The 19,988-nt window shown below is 54.6% G+C and overlaps 1 protein-coding gene across 3 annotated transcripts in view; it reads left to right on the top strand.

Annotated features, from left to right (window-relative positions):
- Positions 1-19,988, top strand: part of TMEM63C (transmembrane protein 63C) — a 41,092-nt gene that overhangs the window by 18,093 nt on the left and 3,011 nt on the right. For all 3 annotated transcript variants that reach the window (XM_025870467.2, XM_073895635.1, XM_073895636.1), the window contains exons 8-22: positions 915-1,023; positions 3,149-3,222; positions 3,835-3,915; positions 4,032-4,155; positions 4,907-5,040; positions 6,679-6,801; positions 7,163-7,316; positions 8,681-8,787; positions 9,969-10,055; positions 10,624-10,689; positions 12,747-12,909; positions 13,151-13,256; positions 13,645-13,812; positions 15,732-15,841; positions 17,223-17,291. In XM_025870467.2, the coding sequence (XP_025726252.1) occupies positions 915-1,023; positions 3,149-3,222; positions 3,835-3,915; positions 4,032-4,155; positions 4,907-5,040; positions 6,679-6,801; positions 7,163-7,316; positions 8,681-8,787; positions 9,969-10,055; positions 10,624-10,689; positions 12,747-12,909; positions 13,151-13,256; positions 13,645-13,812; positions 15,732-15,841; positions 17,223-17,291 (1,675 nt within the window). The remainder of the gene's footprint in view (positions 1-914; positions 1,024-3,148; positions 3,223-3,834; positions 3,916-4,031; positions 4,156-4,906; positions 5,041-6,678; positions 6,802-7,162; positions 7,317-8,680; positions 8,788-9,968; positions 10,056-10,623; positions 10,690-12,746; positions 12,910-13,150; positions 13,257-13,644; positions 13,813-15,731; positions 15,842-17,222; positions 17,292-19,988) is intronic.

A 19,988-nucleotide genomic window follows, 5' to 3' on the forward strand; every position in this document is an offset into this window, starting at 1 on the left:
CCAACCCCGGAGCAGAGCTCACCAGCTTCTCCCAGGCCAGCCACCGGCATAAGGTGCCTACGCCTTCCCGACAAGATGTTAGTTTTAATAGGGCAGGAAAGACCTTCAACATCCGTAAGTCCATACTGGCAGAGAGCTGGAGTGTTCCTCAGAGTCCAGAGAAACTTGCCCCCCCCGAGGACATGGAGGATGGGACACCTAGCTGGGTAGGGAATATTCGGTGAAACGTCAGGCACAGGGGCAAGTGTCAAGGAGAGATTTTGAAGCAAGGCAGCTTTCTCTTCTCAAACCGCACCAAATAAGGTGGGTCCTATTTCTGAACAGTCCTCTTGGCCGGATGCCTTGGGACAGCATCGTACGAGCCCAAAGCCCTGGTGCCACCACTCTTCCCGTCCCAGGAGAGGTAGAGCGAATCCGCCGGGCCCTCCTCCCTTGGGGCCCGAGTAGGACCCCCCCATCCCTCGGCACTGAGGGCCGATGCCCCCCCCAACTTGGGCTGCCGGGCAGCTGTGGGAGCATGAGCTGGAGCCTCCAGCAGCCTGATATGGTGGTGAGGAGTCCCTGGGCGTCCTCTGCCCCAGGCTCACCTCCCAGTGCTGCCAGGGCTGGGAGTGACCTCTGCTTCTGACCCTCATTTCCCTATGGATAAAATGAAGATAGTCATAGAAACACCCTCCGAGGGTGTGAGAATCTGGTGAGAAAATGTACAGAAAGCATCTAGTCCCACCCTGGGTCTGGCACATAGTAAGCACTCAGTAAATGTTGGCCTGCGGTAGCTGGCGTGCCCCGCCCCCTTCTTACCATGGCCATCCCCTTCCAAGGTGGCCGAGTGTCTGGAAGTACCAGAGGGCAGCAGGAGACTGCCTGGGGTGGGAGAGGGTGGTCTCACCCCTCCTGTGTCTTGTTCCCGGCAGGAGTAAGGTCCTGTGGCTGCATAGCTGCTTCTCCTTCCTCTACTTCCTCATCAACCTCGTCTTCATGGCTCATCACTGTTTAGGGTTTGTGCCCAAGAAGAGCTACAAGGTGAGTAAGTGACAAGAACTCCCAAGCTGCTCCCTCCCAGCCAGAGCCTGCCCCCGCTGGAACACCCCACTCCCGCCTTCAGAGGCATCCCAGTTCTCACATTCTGCACACCTTTGGGGGGCAGTCTCACCCAAGCAGGGCAAACCTCCGCCCCTTGGCCCGGTGAGTCATTACCCGGCACCTCGCACAGCTGTCCTGCTTGGTAAACCCCTGGAACGCTTCCACACCGGTCGGTAAACGGCTGCTCCCAGAGGCCTCCTGCCCCTTGCCCTGCTGCCCGGACCCTCTCTGAAGACCCCTCAGCCCCGGCCATCCACAAACTAAAAGATTAACAAACACCTGGACCAGCAGGGCACTTCCATCCTAAGTGCCTAGTGTCCCCTGCTGGGGAGTGCCCAAGGTCCTCGCCCTTCCACAGTCTCTGAGGTCAGAGACTCCAGGGCCCGGCCCAGGTAGCCCCACTGTCCTGGTTTGGGTCACCCCACCTCCCAAGCAGGCCCTAAGATAAGAGTTTGCACAGCATTCACTTATTTTGAAGGTGATCCTAGGAGAAACCACTAGAGGGTGGGGAAGTGGGAAGAAGACGCAGGTAGGAGGGAATGGTTAGGGAGTGGCTCTCACTGCTGGGAGTCGGGGAGGACACGCGCCCTTGGTGTTCCCCCCCTGGGGGAGCGGTCTGCACATTCCCACCGGCTCCCTGGCCATCACTGGTTGAGGCTGCATTCGGGGCTTTAACTCTTCACACCTTTTTATTTTTTTTAAGATTTTATTTATTTGACAGAGAGAGACACAGTAAAAGAGGAAGGACAAGCAGGGGGAGTGGGAGAGGGAGAAGCAGGCTTCCCGCCCGAGCAGGGAGCGAGCAGGGAGCCCGATGCGGGGCTCCATCCCAGGACCCTGGGATCATGACCTGAGCTGAAGGCAGATGCTTAACAGACTGAGCCACCCAGGTGCCCCACACCTTGCTGGCTAACACTGGCAGTCCCAGTGTTTAATGTGCACAGCTGCCCTCGGGGTGTAGAGATGAGGCTGGGGGGCTGCAGGTGGGCCTGGCAGTGCTGCCCACCCAAGGTAATAACCACACCCACACCTGCACCAGCACCCACATAGCCCCAGCCCCAGCCCAGCCCCAGCTCCAGCCCAACCCCAGCCCCAGTCTTGGCCTCAGCTCCAGCTCCAGCTCCAGCCCCAGCCCAGCCCCAGCCCAGCCCCACCCCACCTCTGCTCCAGCCCCAGCCCGAGCTCCAGCACCAGCACCAGCACCAGCACCAGGAAGGGAAGGGGCGTGCGGGCTGTCCTGGCCCTGGTGGGGAAGGAAAACAGTGACAACTAACATCCCTGGCTCTGTCCTCGGCCATTCAGAGCTTCAGTGGAGTGGGATCAGCTCCCTCGATGCCATCCATCCTAAAGGACTGATTCAGTCTACCCCACCCCAGAACGCAAATCCACATACCCCTGAAAGGTTACCCCAAATGTGTTTGGCCTGCAGGCACAGAGGCTTGGGCACCCTTGACCAGTCTGGACTCAGCTACTTCAGCTTTCCTTCTTGTCACCAGAAGCTTCTGCTGAGACTCCTATCTCTTGAAGCTCAGTTTACCAGATTGTCACCCTGAGGGGATGACTCAGGACGACGTTTCCCACTGACAGAATAAAATGTGAAGTTTGAGGGGCTTCCTCATCCCCTCCCCAGAGTCTCCACACCTCCTAACTCCCCTGCGCAGTCTCACGTTAGGGACGGCCCTACTTTGTGGACGACAGCGCGGCCAGAATGGTGGCAGAGATAGCACAAGAGCATGAGCACCGTCTGTCGGTCCCGGAGCTCTGGGCCTCCTCCCTGGCTGGCCCTGTCTGCAGCTTCTGGCTCTTTCTCCCTTGACCTCAGCTGTCTGTGGTAGGGGGCCTGCAGCAGGGCCCCAGAGAGTAACAGAGATGCGGCATGCCTGCCTGTAGCTGCCCACCGCCCACAGCGCACAGCCTACTGAAGTCAGGGATGCAGGCCAGGGAAGCGAGGGGGCAGCCTGTTGAGTAGTGGGCCTACTCCAGACAGTTCTGGGCCACCAAAGACCCGGACATCTGGGAGTCCTGTGTAATCAGTCTTCTTTCTCCATTTGCCCCCCCCACCTAGGTCACAAGGACACTGATGATCACCTATGTCCCCACGGACATCCAAGACCCGGAAATCATCATTAAGCATTTTCAGTAAGTGGGTCAGAGTGGGCTAAAGCATGGATTGCCTCTTCCCGGTAACCCTGCCTACATCTTCATGTGGGTAGTAAGTTGGCATAAGATGGTAGAGCGAGAGACACTCCAAGTGGTAGCCCATCCTGGACTTGACTCAGGAGTAGCCTTCCAGAATGGCGGAGGCCCTGGGGCCAGAGCAGGGTTTCTGAAGTCAAGGGCTTTCCTGCATGGTGAGGGGTATCATTTTCTTCCTTTCCCTCATTACTCTAACCACAGAGCCCGGCGAGCTCCTGGACCACAGTTATCTAGAGCAGGTCATGTTGGGGCATCTTTTGTGACCCAAGGTCCTAGCCCAGGAGCTAATTATCTCTCATGGGCAGGAATTTCCAGTTCTGCCTGCTGGCCCTATTCTGGATCATCTGGGAAGGATGTGGCAAATCTCTGATTACCAGGGTTCACCTCTGAAATTTGACCTTAGGAACAAGGAATAGAGTCTCCCATCCAAGAACCAGGGACCACAGGCAGCTGAGCTACTCGGCCCTGTGGGCTGTAGTTCTGGGTGGGGGTCAGAGTAGTATGGCCCATCCCCAGCACCACAGGCTGGTTCAGCATCTGTGTCTGTGGCTACAGTGAGGCTTACCCGGGGTGCGTGGTGACCAGAGTCCACTTCTGCTATGACGTCAGGATGCTGATTGAGCTGGATGATCAGAGGTGAGTCGGCAGCAGGGCCTGTCTGGATCTGTGCTGGGGGATGCAAGGGGAGGGTGTGGCGCTGCTGGTCCCCCCAGACCACAAGATGCTTCCTCTCATTGCCTGCCGGCCAACAGGCGCCACGCGATGCGGGGCCGGCTCTACTACACTGCCAAGGCCAAGAAGAGCGGGAAGGTGATGATCAAGACCCACCCCTGCTCCCGCCTGTGCTTCTGCAAGTGCTGGACCTGCTTCAAGGAGGTACCTGGCCCGGGGAATCAAGGGACACGGCAGAGGAGGGGCGGGGGCACAGGGTCTCCAGCTCTGTCCAGGGCTCTGTACCCTCGGGCCCCATTCAGATCTGCTCTGGTGCTGTGACTCCTGGCTCCTCCCTCCCTTTCTGCCATGCCGTGCCTCCCCGTGGAGAATGTAGAGGAGCTGAAGCCTTTCTTGGATCCCCCTCTGGAGCGATCCAGGGAGGCTTGCTCTTGCCCACTTCCAGTCTTGGATGGGAGGACCAGCGAGAACATGGTAGACTGCTGTAGGCTGCCATGCCTCAGGCTTTCAAAGGGCGAGGACAGGAACATTTGAAGGCTCTGGGCTCCATCTTCTCACCCAACCACTGTGGCTAGAAGGAGACCACAGGGCAGGACTGAACTCTAGCCAGTCCAGAAAAAGAATCATCCCCATTTCCTGAAAATGCTGGAGACACATTCTGTCACTCCTCTGGAGTCCTGCCCAAGTCCAGAAGCATCCCCTAGCCCCCAGGTGTGCCTCCCCTTCCCCCGATCTAAGAGCAAGGAGCTAATTTCAGAGTCATGGCCTTTTCCTGTTCTTGAGCTGGGATCTGGGAGCCCACTGGGATCCTGAGCTCTTTGCCAGGCTTTGAAGGGAGTTGGGAATGGAACCGAGGCCTCAGGCTCACCACCCGAGTGGAGAGAGGCCTTATGTCTAGGGGAGGCCTTCCTAGCGCTCTGGCTTCTCCAGCTCTGAGGGCCAAATCTCACCCCAGGTAGATGCAGAGCAATATTATAGTGAGCTGGAGGAGCAGCTGACTGATGAGTTCAACGCTGAGCTCAACCGCGTTCGGCTGAAGCGTCTGGACCTGATCTTTGTCACCTTCCAGGACACCAGGATGACGAAGCAGTGAGTGCCGGGGCCAGCAGCTTGCTGTGCCTAGCCCAGCCCTGAGAATGGGCTTCTGCTTCTCTGAAACCACCCTCTTTCACCCCCATTCCAGCCAAGGGGAGATGAAAGAGAACCTCCCTCCAGTTTGCCATATTCTGACCACCCCTCAACCCCTCCGTGCTCCTCACAGGCAGCCCTGCCATCTTGCTTTCCAGAGCATGTCTGCATCCACTTCGCCACAGCTGCCAGACTCAGGTTGTCTCCAGAGCCATCCAGGCCCTGGGCTCCCCATCCCCATATGTCCTTGCTTTAGCATGGAGGTAGTCAGAGTAGACATCTTGGTTCCTCTTCTAGGCCTTGACAAGAATGAATCCATTTTTTTCCCATTACACATCACCCCTTTCCTCACCACAAATGACAGAGTCAGGGTAGAGAAGCTCTCCTTGCTGTTTCTGCTCTCCTGCTGCAGGCCTCCCCTAATTCATAGCCTTACAGCCTCCTCCCTCCTCTGCCCCAACCCCTGGCAGCTCTACTTTGATGGGGAGTAGATTAGATGCAATCAGGTATGTTCTGGAAGAATCCTTAGGATAGGGTCAAAGAGATGAGAACCCCGGCACCAGCCCCTTGAGGATTGTGGGGGGCCCTCCTCTCTCGGAGGGAGCCTGATCATACACACCACTTCGTCCTCACCCACCCACACCCTACAAGTAGAACAGCCTGGAAGTTAGTCAAATACGATTGTGTGCAATTTGCAAGTCCTTTATACGCTCAAATTTTTTATCTGTCAAATTTGTTTGCTTAAAACTTTCCTGTCCACCTCCCAGAGGGTTAAGGAGGGATATGTGATCTATTTAGTATATATGTTCCATAAAACAGTATACCCATGTAAGCCAATACTGTTCTTTTCTTTTCCTTTTTTTTTTTTTTTAAGATTTTATTTATTTATTTGTCAGAGAGAAAGAGAGCACAAGCAGGGGGAGCGGCAGGCAGAGGGAGAAGCAGGCTCCTCGCCGAGCGGGGAGCCCGACGCGGGGCTCGATCCCAGGGCCCTGGGATCATGACCTCAGCTGAAAGTAGACGCTTAACCGACTGAGCCACCCAGATGCCCCAGTACTGTTTCTTTTCTGAGACATTGTCACCCAGTAGAAAGGATCTGAGGTTTAATTACAGCAGAAATGTGAATAAGACCGAAGACTTCAGTGCCGGCACCTGCCCCTCTTTGGTTGTGTCTTCAGGCATCTCAATTTAGTAATCTGTTCGACTCGGATTCTATTCATTGCCAATTAGCACAGTGTCGGGCACACAAAAAGAACTCAGTTGGTAGCTATTAATACTAATATGAGGCTGAAGTTAGCGCCTCCCCCGTCAACCTCAAGGAAAGAGCATATCTTTGTGCTGTCCCTGCTGTCAAGGGGAAAAGACTTTAACTGAGAACCATGTGGTCCCCTCCCTGCCCAGGTAGTCCCTCCCGCTGCTGCCCCTTTCCTCCAGGGACTAGGCTTTAGGAGCTGCCTAACTGTAAGATCCTGGGAGGCATTCCCAAGGCTTCGAGAATCCCTAGGAAGTGGGGCCATCTGTAGGACCCTGGCATGAGACCCCCTCCTAAGCCCGTTGTCCTCAGCCCCAGACCTCTGTCTCCTCCCTGCATCTCCGCAGCATCCGGGAAGATTATAAATACATCCAGTGCGGCGTGCACCCCCAGCAGTCCTCCGTGAGCACCATCGTCAAATCCTACCGCTGGAGGGTCGCCCTGGCCCCACACCCTCAAGACATCATTTGGTAAGCCCCCTCTGCTCCTCCCCTCTCCTTTCAGCTCCTCTGAGACTGAAGAAGGGAACAGGGTGGAAAAGGAATCGGGGCCTGTTCTCCTACTCTGTTGCCCACAGGGCTGGGCCCTGTCCTCTGCTGAGCACCACAGCCTCAGCCTACCCCCAAACCCAGCCCACCACCAGGGCCTTGACAAACGACTTGACTGAGGGGCAGATCCAGGGCCCAGTGCATGCAGGTCTGGGCCCCGGGGGCTGAATTAGACCAGGGCAGCCTGGGTCTCCAGCTGGCATGCAGGAATCTGCACGTGGGCCCCATCCAAGGGCTGAGACCCGAGCTCCTAAATGCCTCCTCCTCCTCCATCCCTCCCCAGGAAACACCTGTCTGTCCGCCGCTTCCATTGGTGGGCCCGCTTTATCGCAATCAACACCTTCCTCTTCTTCTTCTTCTTCTTCCTCACCACGCCCGCCATCATCATCAACACCATCGACATGTACAACGTCACCCGCCCCATTGAGAAGCTGCAGGTGCCGCCTCTGCTTGGGCCAGACGTGGGGGCCCCAGGGAGATGAGGGAAGGATGGGATGGGGGGGGCCCTGGAACACGGCTCCCGTGCACCGCCAACATGTGGCCGTGTGACAGCTCTGTTCTCCCCACTTTCAAGAGCTAGGGGTCCCTCGTTTGAGGGAGAGGGTTGAAGCTGGGGAAGTGTGAGGTCAGTTCCAATGCAGCCATCCGGGAGAAGGAGGACCTCCACCACCCTCACTCCAGACACACCCACTCCAGGCTGGGAGAGCCAGGGCTTGGGGGGCCATCCCTGAGCTTAGAGGCTGCTTCATCCTGACAGGGGCCTGCCGAGGAACTGGACTGGCCCCACCCATTTCCAAATCCTATAGCCTCCAGGCTGTCATAACGGGCCTAGAAGGCCTCCTCTTCCATATTACCTCCATCCCTATCCAGCGACACATGCATGCACATGCATACGCGTGCACACGCACACGTGTGCACACACACGTGCACACGCACACATACTCACACGCACACGCATGCACGTGCACAATGTGCACACGCATGCACAGGCACACATACGCACATGCACACACGCTCATGCACACATACGCACATGCACACAACATGCATGCACGTGCACAGTACACACGCACACATGCACAGGCACACATATGCACATGCACACACGCACGCATACGCACATGCATGCACGTGCACAGTATGCATGCACACATGCAAGGCACACATGTGCACATGCACACATGTATGCACACGCACACATGCAAACGCACATGTACACATGCGTGTGCACAATACGCACACGTATGCACACACATGCACACACATACACACGCACAGTCAAGATGCACCACTTCTGCTGCTTGCTTCTGACCCCCCTTGTCAGCTTCACAGTAGGCTCCAGGGGCACCACAGCTCCCCTAGGGATTCTTCCTTCACACCTGCCCCCTTCTCTAGCACCTTTCATATGACATCACATGAAAGGGAGTGTCTTCTCTCTGAGCTGAGAGATGTCAGTGACAGCAGCTGGCCCTGGCCCGAGGGCGAAGTCCCTTGGGAAAGCCCAGGCTGCCCCTCCGGGGGACCTCAGCATAGAAGACCCGTGCCCCTTGAGGGCACCACTTGACCTTGGGGTGTCAGCCTCTGCCCACCCCAGCCAGGCAGACTGCTAGCCAGCAAGGCTGACCAGGAAGGCCAGGTCCACTGGACAGCCTCAGAGAAACCAAACCTGCTCTGGGATTAAGTGGGGGGAGGAGGGGGAGAGAAGAGGCCAGAGGTGTGGGAGAAGCAGGGTTGGCCTGAGAGGGGAAGGGGTGCTGCTTACACTGATGTCTCTCTACCCTTCCGCTCTCTACCCCCACAGAACCCAGTCATAACCCAGTTCTTCCCCTCCCTGATGCTCTGGGCATTTACAGTGATCATGCCTCTGATTGTCTACCTCTCCGCCTTCCTAGAGGCCCACTGGACCAGGTGAGGGGGGGTCTCCTCCCCCAGCCCTGCTCTTTGCCCCGGCCCCGGCCTCTTCCCCTGCTCACTCCTCCACCAGCCTGGTGCTCGGGGCCTCCCATCCAGCCTGGGGAATCAAATTGACATGGGTTTTGATAACCAAAACCATCCCCAAATCTAAGATATATATATATATATATATATATTTTTTTTTTTTTGAAAGAGGGGACTGAGTTGTCTCTGGGCCTCTGGCCTCAGGAATGCTAAGATGGGGCCACCATCTCAGGCACGTTCAGGCCCAAACCAAGTGCTCCTTGGGCTGCTCCCTCGGCCTCCAGCCACGCACTGAGGGGATGGAGCTGTCAGCAGAGATAGGCAGCTAGGACCTGCAGGCAGGAGGCCTGGGGTGAGGAGGAGAGGAGCCTGTGAACCCAACCTGCCTGTAGACCTGTGTAGCCCATGCAGCACCCACATTTTATTTAAAGATTTTATTTATTTATTTGAGAGGGAGAGAGCATGAGCATGGGGGAGAGCAGAGGCAGAGGGAGAAGCAGGCTCCCCGCTGAGCAGGACTCCATCCCAGGGCCCCGGGATCATGACCGGAGCCAAAGGCAGATGTTTAATGGACTGAGGCACCCAGATGCCCCTGGCACCCAGGTTTTAAAAGATAGGAACTTCAGCCCTAATAGCTGGTTAGCGCTCCTCGTCCTATGGTGGTAGCCAATTGGGTGGAAGGTATTTACCATATCCTGGGGCAGGTGGACCTGCTTTTGCCTAAAGGCTGTGTGGGTCTCAAAAGTGATTTCCTACACCAGAAGTTCCTACCATCTGACCAGGCAGTAAGCCAAGAGGTTTGTCCTAACAGAAACCCTTACTGGTCTTTTCTCTGGCCAAGAACATGGCTTATGTAGATTATTGAAACTCTGCAGGAATCCTGAGCCTCGTTGGTAATGTCCCTCTAACAAAGATAGCAAGCACACAGCACGTGTGTGCCCTTCCGCCCATCCTGTGCCCAAGGCTGACGAGGCTGGCTGAGGCTGCTGCCCCTGCCCTCCCAGCAACCACACAGCTCCCAGTGCTCTGTGAGGGTGGCATTGGTAGGCACTGTCCAACCCTTTTCTAGGCCAGGTCGCTGTCTCTGTCTTCCCATCCATTCTGTAGTTAGGCCTCTGGTTCTTATTACATGTTTGTTTGTTCTCTTCTAGATCAAGCCAGAATCTGATCATCGTGAACAAGTGTTACATCTTTCTGGTGTTCATGGTGATTATTCTGCCCTCAATGGGACTGACCAGGTACCTCCCCTCCAAGTATCCCTCTCTCAGACAGGCTCACCCTAGAGTTGGAACCTCCTTTTTCAGATACTATAGGCCTACCTGTGGTCGCTACAAATCCATTCCTCAAATGACAGTCCAGTGCCGGTCATGAGCCTAGCATGAGCCAGGTATCCTGTGAACCCTAAGGGGTCAGCCATGAACTCTGCCTTCAAAGAGCTTATCATCCAGCTGGGGCAAGAAGCCATGTATATCAGCTAACTGACAGCCCCAGGTGGGAAAAACACAGCCAATGTGCAGTGGAAAATCAGAAGAGGGAGAGAGCACTGTGGGGAAAATGGCTGGCAAAGATTTGCTAGAAGAGGCAGCCTTGAGATGAGAGGCCAAAGGGTTCAGGGCAGGGGTGGCCCAGCATTAAGAAGGCAGAGAGGCAGTGTGGACTGACCAGCTGGAATACTAGAATGCCAGTGCCTCCAGGGATTGAGCCGGGGAGGACAGAGGGAAGCAAGCCAGGCCCAAGAGGGACTGAACCCCAAGCCTCCGTTCCTAGATTCATTAACTAAAGGGCCTACCTTGTTCTTGCTTCTAGTTTGGATGTCTTTTTCCGGTGGCTCTTTGACATCTACTACTTGGAGCAGGCATCCATCAGGTTCCAGTGAGTACTAGAGCATGTGCCCCAGGAGTGCCCTCCGTGTACGCTGGGGCTCCCATGGGTCCATGCCGGGTAGACACGTGTCGCCTTCATTTGCTCACACAGGTAGAGATGAATGCATGCAAAGACTCTCATTAAGCAGACTCTTAACCTTTCCCGGGCCCGGGGCCTATTTGGCAATCTGGCAAAGCCCAGGGATCCCTTCTCTGAATGAAGTTTTGGAAATAATTGTAAATTTACAGGAAATTGCCCCCACACTGTGCTGTGTACCCTTCATCCAGTTCCCCCTCTGGTAACATCTTGCACAACCTATAGTGCCGAATCCCAACCAGGAAATTGACATTATACAATCCACAGAGCTTATTCAGATTCTGCCAGTTTTATGTGCACTCTGAATAGATGTCTTTAAATGCACAACATACCTGGATTACAAAGAAAACCAATTATACTGAAATATTGCTGTCAAAATATTTTAAAAAGTACATTTGTAATAAAATCTTTATTAGCGCATTTAATAAGAGGACGATGCATTTTAAATACAAGCAAGCTAAAGTTATATTTTATTGTTTTAGAGATGTCAGTGTGAACCCTGAGGCTACTTAGCCAGCAGAACATTCAGTTGGGTGGGGCCGAGGGATCTTTGACGAAGCAACATGCGCGTCATGTTGGGCATCCGGCCAATTTTGATTTTGTTTTGGTATTAGGTTTGGTATTAGGTTACAAATGTTAAAAAAAATCCCAATTTTCAAAGATGTAATGTTGCATATGATGTGCAAGCTTTCAAGCTTGCTTTATAGGGCAAGGACCAGGATTCTCTAAGGTTTCTGCAGTTGAACTATAATTGTGATAAGTTGGACTCTTTTTTTCTAAGATGAATGAGTTCATCTTTGGTTAGGTCAGTATCTTCCATACAGTTTACGTATGAGAGAGAAGAGAGTTGTAGGTCCATGCCTCAATGTTGACACCTTCAAGAAAGAATAGTTTTTGAAGGAGTTCTGAACTCCCATCTGTGAGGGAGCTCACAGATTTCTCCTTTCAAAGAAGTTGAAGGAATTGTGTAGATGGGGACAAAGGACAGGCAACAGAGATGCCTGGGTCACCAACGTGAGAACAGGCAGTGTGGCCATTCATTTAGCTGGCTGAATGACTCCTAGCTGAAGCTGGCCAGCTATGTCAAGCACAGACCTGCGGACAGGAACATTTCGATCACGTAAAGTCCGCTCGTCTAATTTGGCTGCATGTTTAATAACTACCTTCATTTTGAAGTGATGGTGAGTGCAAAGGTATTGTCAGATATCACCACCAACTGCAGTGGGCTATGAAAATATCTTTAAGATTTTATTTATTTATTTGAGAGAGAGAGAGATAGCGAGAGAGAGCCGGAGCAGTGGGGAGAGGGAGAAGCAGGCTCCCCACTGAGCAGGGAGCCTGATGTGGGGCTCGATCCCAGGACCCTGGGATCATGATCTGAGCCGAAGGCAGACGCTTAACCAACTGACCCACCCAGGCGCCCCAAGAAAATATCTGACTGCAGCTGGTGACTGGGTCATAGCCATAGCTGACGTTGCTGTGATTTGTTGCCCACGTTCTTAATGGAAAGAAGTGGTACATTGCAGTTAGAGGCTCATGAATGTCAAGACACATGTCTCCTTCATTTGCTCACATTCAAGGTCAACAGAGCCCCCCAAGCTTCTCCCCATGGACTCTCTGGGGTCTGTGGGTCCTGTTCAAGCACCCCTGCTTTAGATCAAGCCAGAGAGTGTATTTCCCAACACACCCACACTTGATGTAGACCAGCCCCATTCCTGCTCAGAAGGGTGTGCATTAACCTAAATTGGGCTGGGGGCACATGTGCATCTGAAGCTTACTCTCCCCATCTCCACCCTCGTCCTCCACACCCCCATCTCCACGCCCACCCTACACCCCCCTCCCCATCTCTGCCCCCCCCCCCCCCCCCCCCCCCTCCCGTTTCCATCCCCATTTCCACCCCTCTCCCAACGTCCCGGCCTTTTCCTTCTCCCTCTGGCTTCTGTGCTGTCTTCCACTGTCCACACGGCCAGGTGTGTGTTCCTGCCGGACAATGGCGCCTTCTTCGTCAACTATGTGATCACGGCGGCTTTGCTGGGCACGGGCATGGAGCTGTTGCGCCTGGGGTCCCTCTTCCTGTATAGCACCCGCCTCTTCTTCTCCAGGTCGGAGCCCGAGAGAGTCCACATCAGAAAGGTGGGGGCCGGGCCCTTCCCTGCGCACAGCCCTTCCCTTTGTGGGGGGGGGGGTGTCAGGAAGGGAGCTTGCTAGGGGCATGAGGAAGCCGAGGTGAGCTGCGAGGTGGGCTGGGGGTGGCAGGGAGCCCGCCTCCAGGCCTGAGCTGCCAGGCAGCTCCCCGGGGATAGACAAAGAGCCACAGACGGAGCCGAGCCAAGGGGACCAGGCCACCTCAAGTGACCCCCACCTTCCGCCCCAGAGCCAGGCCATGGACTTCCAGTATGGGCGCGAGTATGCGTGGATGATGAATGTGTTCAGCGTGGTGATAGCATACAGCATCACCTGCCCTATCATTGTCCCTTTCGGTGAGTCTTCCCTCGGGCACCCCCAGGGCTGCGCACCCTCAGGCCGGGAGGAGGGGTTGAGCCCCCCACCCTCAGAGTATGAGGAGGCCGGGCAGGGACAGACTGTCAGCAGAGCAGGGAGGGGCCGGTGCAGGTCAGGGGAGGTTGGATGGCTGTTCACACGGGATGTTTGTTGAGGGAATGACCCTTCACCCAACTGGCAGAACAGACTCTGGGGGATCAAGGGAAACTGGGGTCCCGGCAGTCAGCGCCACAGGGCTCCCACGGCCCGACCTTGGCCCTCGCTGCCCGGAAAGACCTGAATCTGGCTTCTGCGGCCTGGGGGGGCCTGGCTGTGGAAGCAGCCCCTGAGTGTGTGGCGCCCACCCCCCTGCCCCCGGCCCCGCAGGGCTACTCTACCTGTGCATGAAGCACATCACCGACCGTTACAACATGTACTACTCCTACGCGCCCACCAAGCTCAACGAGCAGATCCACATGGCCGCGGTCTACCAGGCCATTTTCGCACCGCTCCTGGGTCTGTTCTGGATGCTCTTCTTCTCCATCCTGCGATTAGGTAGGTCCCAGGCGTGCCTGGCCTTCCTGCCCCTGCCTACTCCCCACTGCTGCCTACAGCCCTCAACAGCACCTCTGCTCCGTGCAAGCAGAGAAGGCCTGGGAGGAGCGAGGGCTGCTCACAGATTGCAGCAACCCAGGTGGCTTCTTGAGGCCTCAGTTAGGGCTCGCACCAGAGTCCCAGCAGACCTCTGAAGCTAAGGGGAGGGCTTGGACCAACACGGTACGGTATGCACTTTGGTTTACGACCCTCAGAGCCAGAAACGTCACATTCCTTCATTCTAACTCAAGGCTGGCAGGAATAAATATTAGCTATTGGGCTTAATTCCCGTGACATCCCCCTTGGGATCCTAGGGATGCCTGGTCTTCCAGATTGCCTAAAAACTGGAGGAGGCTTCGGGGCCTGCCCCAGGGGCCAGCTTTTCCCCTGCTCTTGGCTACACAGAGCTGCTTTCCCTGTCCCTGTGGACCACATGCGAGCCATCCCCTCTGAGGCAGGAAGCTTGCACTGACCTGTGCATCCTCTCTGCCACCGGACGGCTTCCTGCCTTCTCCCCACACTGGTCTTCCCTCAGGGACCCTGGACCTACATCATCTCAGTGGCCTGGAGAAAGGAAACTGTATTTTCTTACTGTCTTGTCCCAGCGGCCACTGGAAACAGCTCTGCTCCCAGTTACTTCTGTGCGTCACCCATCTGTCAGCCATCTCCCCATTTCTTACCCCCCCGCCTTTCCCTGCCACCTAGAGGACTTCATTTATTAAAAATAATTTTTCTCCAAAGTATAAAACACTATACATTTATTTTCAAGATCTGAATGCCCTGTCCTCTCCCCTGGAGCCTGTCTTTTGCGCTCAGACCTCATTCTGTGTGCACAGTCCGGGGGAGAGGGCAGAGCAGGAGGGGCTTATTGGTTTATTCTTGCTTTTCCCGAAATCATGATTTCCATTTCATAATGTTCAGTCCCGTATCCTGAGTTTTTTAACCCAACATAGCATTCTGAGCAATTTCCTGTGTTACTGAAATACTGTTTGAGCACAGGCCTTTGAATTAATTCTACCCATTTCTGTCAGCTCTCCATGGCTGGATACCAAAGCTGTTGGCCATTTTTGCTTTTATAGGAACACAATGACCAGCATCATTGTGGGTTAGCCTCTGACTATAAAGATTGATTTTTTTCTTAAAAAAGATTTTATTTATTTATTTGAATGAGAGAGATCACAAGCGGGGGGGAAGGGTAGAGGGAGAAGCAGTCTCCCTGCGGAGCTGGGAGCCCGATGCGGGGCTCGATCCCAGGACCCTGGGATCATGACCTGAGCTGAAGGCAGATACTTAACTGACTGAGCCACCCAGGCGCCCTGTAAAGATTGATTTTTAATCTTTACCTCAGTAGAAAACTGGTGTCATAAAAAAGTTACCAAATATATCCCCGAGCGAAATGTACCTGACCTGAATTCCGGCTGGCTCTCCAGGGCCATTAGCACAGGTGAGGGCCGGCACGGGAGCTTGCAGGGACGGGTGTGGGTCAGAGACTGTATTTGGGGGCTATATTTGGGGCCACTGCATGAGTGAGTAACCTGGAGCTACTGCCCCACGACTGTGATGTGGGATGGAAACTGACGGGTCGAGAAGGACATGCCTCATGGGCACTTGAGTGGATACTTAAAGGCAATTAAATTTTTTCATATCCATAAGATGCCAAATTCCAAACTGGTCCCAGAGCACTGAGGGATGATGTCATGGGCCAGGTGCGTTGACTCCAGTTGCTAGGGGGAGAACTGGGGCAGAGGCCTCTCTGCCTTGGACTCGAAGCCCCCACAGAGGGGCTGAGGACCCCAAGGACCCCACATCTCGGCTGGCAGACTCCTGCCCACAGCTCCGGTCCTCGAGCACCAAACCCCACGGCCTGTTCTTCTTGGCAGGTACGCTGCACACCATCACCTTCTTCTCCCTTTCCACGCTCATCATTTCCATGGTCATTGCCTTCGTTAGCACTCTTCTGGGGAAGCTCCAGGGGGTATCTGACTATGAGGTGAGTTACCCTTCCTTTCCTCCGTTCGTTCTCACTGGCCCCCGGGCCACGGCTCTAGGCTACCTCCCAGCCTGCGTACCCACGGTGCCACAGAGATGAAAGGTTCTTGCCTTTCCGATGATGGGGTGTGCAAACTCAGGGTGCGTGTGTGTGTGCCCTTGCGTGGCCCAGGCACCGGCCCCCTTGAGTGGTGGGGAGATTTAAAAGTCAGCTGTCCCCTTCTCCTCTCCCCTCTGGCACCTCCTCCAAACAGCAGACTGCTGGCCCATCCCTCCCTCCGACAGCGCGAGCCTGTCCAGCCACCGAGCTGGGAGCACCAGTCCAAGGAAGGAGGCTTGAGAGAGAGAAGATGGGGTGAAGGGCGGAAGGGTGGGTGCAGAGAAGGATGATGCCCTGGGGGAGGGGGTTAGTTATCATACTTTTTAGCAATCCCAGTCTGTTGAACTTGAGGCCAGGCTCTCTGGGCCCTGTGACTCCTTGGGCTCTTTGCCAGTGGAGCCCAGCCTCGTCGTTAGAGAAGGGAGCCAGTCCCTGCCTGCTGAGACCCAGGCCAGCAATGCTGTGTGACCTCCGTGGGCATCTCCCAAAGCGGCGCATCTGTGCGGACATGCTAGAATGATTTCCGGGAACGGAAACATTTTTTTTTCGTGGTTACCCATTTTTCTATTGGTTCACATTCATTTATGTTTCTGCTTATGTCAACGAATGCAGATGTTCTGTCTCTAATAGTAAATTGTGTCCTTTTTAAATGACTGTATATAAAGAAAAGGAAGGAAGTTAATTCAAAGTTCTGGTATCCTGCTGAGCCAAAGGAGGGAGCCTCTTGGAAGAGGACCTTTTACTTTCAGTGGCGCTGCATCTGGGGGCCCCGGGCTTAGGCCCCCACTGCACTCTCTGCCCGGCCCGTCCTCCATCCCTGGCTCGAGTGCCATGAGGAACCAAAGTGGACAATGCCTCTGGCTCTGTCTTCCCAATCTAATAGTGCCATGCAACCTGGTGGCCCAGGTGTCCACTCCAGAGAAAGGAGATGGCAGGGGACCTAAACCATGATGTTGGACTGGTCTCAGAGGGAAGGAGAACCCCCAGGGGGAAAGAAGAGGCAGTTGAAGTCACGCCTTTACGAGGGTCCGAGCAGGCTCGTATTTGAATCCCAATCCCAACTCTACTTACTTTCCCCCCATTATGGTTCTTGGGGATGGACCATTCAGAAGGGCCACCAGCATCCTGGTCCTCTTCCTGTCCCCCTGGGCTCCAGCCCGGGGCTACAGGCCTGGGAAAAGAGAAGATGGCGTCGAGCACCGGGTGCAGGTTTGGGGAGGGAGGGAGCAGAGGGTGGACACCCCCATTCTGTGACCCTCTACATCTCTGCCCACTGCTGCAGCCCGAGGAGGAGATGGAGACCGTGTTCGACATGGAGCCCAGCAGCACCTCCTCCACGCCCACCTCCCTTGTGAGTCACTGCCTTCACCCCGGGGGACAGGTCAGGGGGGGGGACCTGCAGGGGTGGGCTTCTTCAGCAGCAGTGTGGGGGGGCACTGGCATGTAGTGCCCACCTCGGGGACTGGGGAGGAGACGGGCGCCCCGGGGCTCCCTCGCCTGACCCAGCAGGACTTGGCCCAGGTCAAATTGCTGCCGTGGCCGTGGCTGAAGAGATGGGAAGATGGAAGAGGCAGGACATACTCTAAAAGGAACTCAAAGAGGAAGAGAAAGGTCAGGGCAGGCCCAGCCACAGCGAGATCAGTCGTGTAGACACAGGGACGTGCCGGGACTCGGCCTCGGGCCTGAAGGCTGCCTCCAAGGGCACAGCTGCCAGGCAGAGCGGCGCACACAGAGCTGCAGGGAACTATTGGAGGTCTGCCCCGAATGGTAAGGCAACGGCAGCAGCATGAGTGAGCCCACCAGCTCGTGAAGAGACAGGCCAAGTCAGAATGCAGGGGCCCAGTTGGCTCCCTCCCTGTGGCTCAGCCTGGAGGGGCACGAGTGCTCACCCACATCCCTGCCACCAGTGTGGATGCAGGGCCACCGATGCCTGCCCTGAGCTGGGTGCCCCGATGCCAGGGCGCCTTGGAGGAGCACTGAAGAAGGGCACCAGCCAGCCTGGGCACTCAGGGAAGGCTTCCCGGAGGAGGGAACATCTAATCCGACTCTAGGAATGGGAGTAGGAGTTGCTAGGTGGAATAGGATGTGGGGGAAGAGCATTCGAGGAGGAGGATCAGCCTGTGCAAAGGCCCGGAAGAGAGACTCTGGAGCGTTTGGGCACTGGAAGACAGCTCTTGACGTGGTGGAAATGCAGAGTGGGCAGCAGGGCCCTGGGGGGGAGGTGGGGGAGACGGGGCTCTTTGGTTGCCACAGAGTTGGGGAAAAGTGTACAGACACAACAGTGGGGGACATGCCCACCCCCAGTGCACAGAGCTGCAGGTCCTCCTCACCTTGGGAAAAAACCCTACAGAGAGGGGCAGATCTCTGGGAAGTGGTGGGGAGAAGGGACGTTGGTTTTGGAGAGTCTACAAAGCTTTCAAAGCAGGGGCCTCTTCTCACGTAGCCATCTCTCCCCGGGGGCCCTCACAAGATGACCCCTCTGGGATCCCCTTAGGAACCTGACACTTTGCCATTCTCACTCCTAATCTTTATGATATGATACACCCACACAGTAGAGGGTCTTTATCCTTATTTTACAAATAGGGAAACTGAGGCTCAAAACGGTCAATTAATTTAGGCCCCAGGGCATTACTGAGCAAGGCAGAGGAAGAACAAAGTTTGAACCAGGTCTGTCGATTTCTGAAGCCTGAGCTTAAAAAAAAAAAAAAATCATTGGAATTGATTTTCTTAATCTTTCATGATAACCACAGTAGTATATGAACATTGTAGGTAATTATGGGGAAAAAACAAGAAAATAAAAAGTTCATATTCCCATGACCCAGAGAAGACTACTGATAACTTAGTGTCTATTCTCCCAGGCATATATATATAATTTTTGCTAAAATGAAATGATACTGTTCATACTGTTTTATAATCTGCATTTTAGTTAATAATCTCCACCTTTCCATGTACATAAATTTCTATGTCTTCAAATACTCAAGTCATCCTAAGTGTTCCAGAAATATCTTTCTCAAAGCATATCCAAGCCAAGATCCAGTCCAGGCTCTGTGCTAGATGAATCCAGTCCCTGCATATGTCTCTTGTAGTTTCTCACAGTCTCTTCTTTATGGCCTGTGAGAGAGACCCAGCCAGTGGTCCTGCAGAATTTCCCACCTTCTGGGTTTTCCTGGCTATTTCTTCATGATGTCTTACAGCAGGTTCCACTATCTCCTGTATTCCCTGAAAACTAGAAGCTCAGTCCAAAGGCTTGGAGAGATTCCGATTCAGCCCTAGGGGCTAAAACGCATGGCAGGCAGTGCCGTGCATACACCAGGAGACAACAGACTATCCCATTTTTTTCCCACTAAGGATGCTGGTTACTCCCAGATGAGGGGGATGACAGCAGCCTCTTCTGTTGTTCATTTACCATTCTGCCCCTTAGGACCAGAAGGTTTATATGGGGTTTACTTTGGAATGCTACAAATATCTAGATTCTTCTGTAGGAAAAGTGTTCCCTCATCAACCAGGGCTCTTTGGTTTCACTGACATGAATTCCTAGAGGAAGGATTTAATTCTATTCCATAATTACCTATTTTCAAAATAAGGAGTTGGTTTAAAAGCCATTCAAATGATGACAAACAGCTTTGTCCCTAGTACTTCCTGTTTTTCTATTCCACTGCCCTCCCAGGCATTCCCGGGACCATTCCTGCATTGGACAGGTCACATGGCCAGGACCTCGGGAGCAATCTCCGTTTCAAATCCTGATTCACAGGCCAGCCGATATCATACCCCAGGGGAGGTGTGGATGCAGCTCCCGCTGTATTAAGAAGGGCACTAGCTCAGGGATGGAGGTCTCTCCAGACCCCAGCATAGGGGAGCCTCGTGTCGTCTCCCCGCCGGGTTCAGCCTGACCTGGCACCAAGAATGAATGGAACCTTAGTGAAGGAGCAGTGGGCTAGGGGCTAGAAGGCCTGCACTGACTCACCCTCAGAGTCGGAGTTGCTCTTTGAATGATCAACAACACCTCAGCAGGTGGTTCGGCCAGGCCCTGGGCTGCTGGGAGAGAAGG

This window comes from Callorhinus ursinus, unplaced genomic scaffold (genome assembly GCF_003265705.2).
Source record: "Callorhinus ursinus isolate GAN/ISIS: 27379988/994484 unplaced genomic scaffold, GSC_fseal_2.0 scaffold8, whole genome shotgun sequence".
NCBI classification, from domain to species: Eukaryota; Metazoa; Chordata; class Mammalia; order Carnivora; family Otariidae; genus Callorhinus; species Callorhinus ursinus.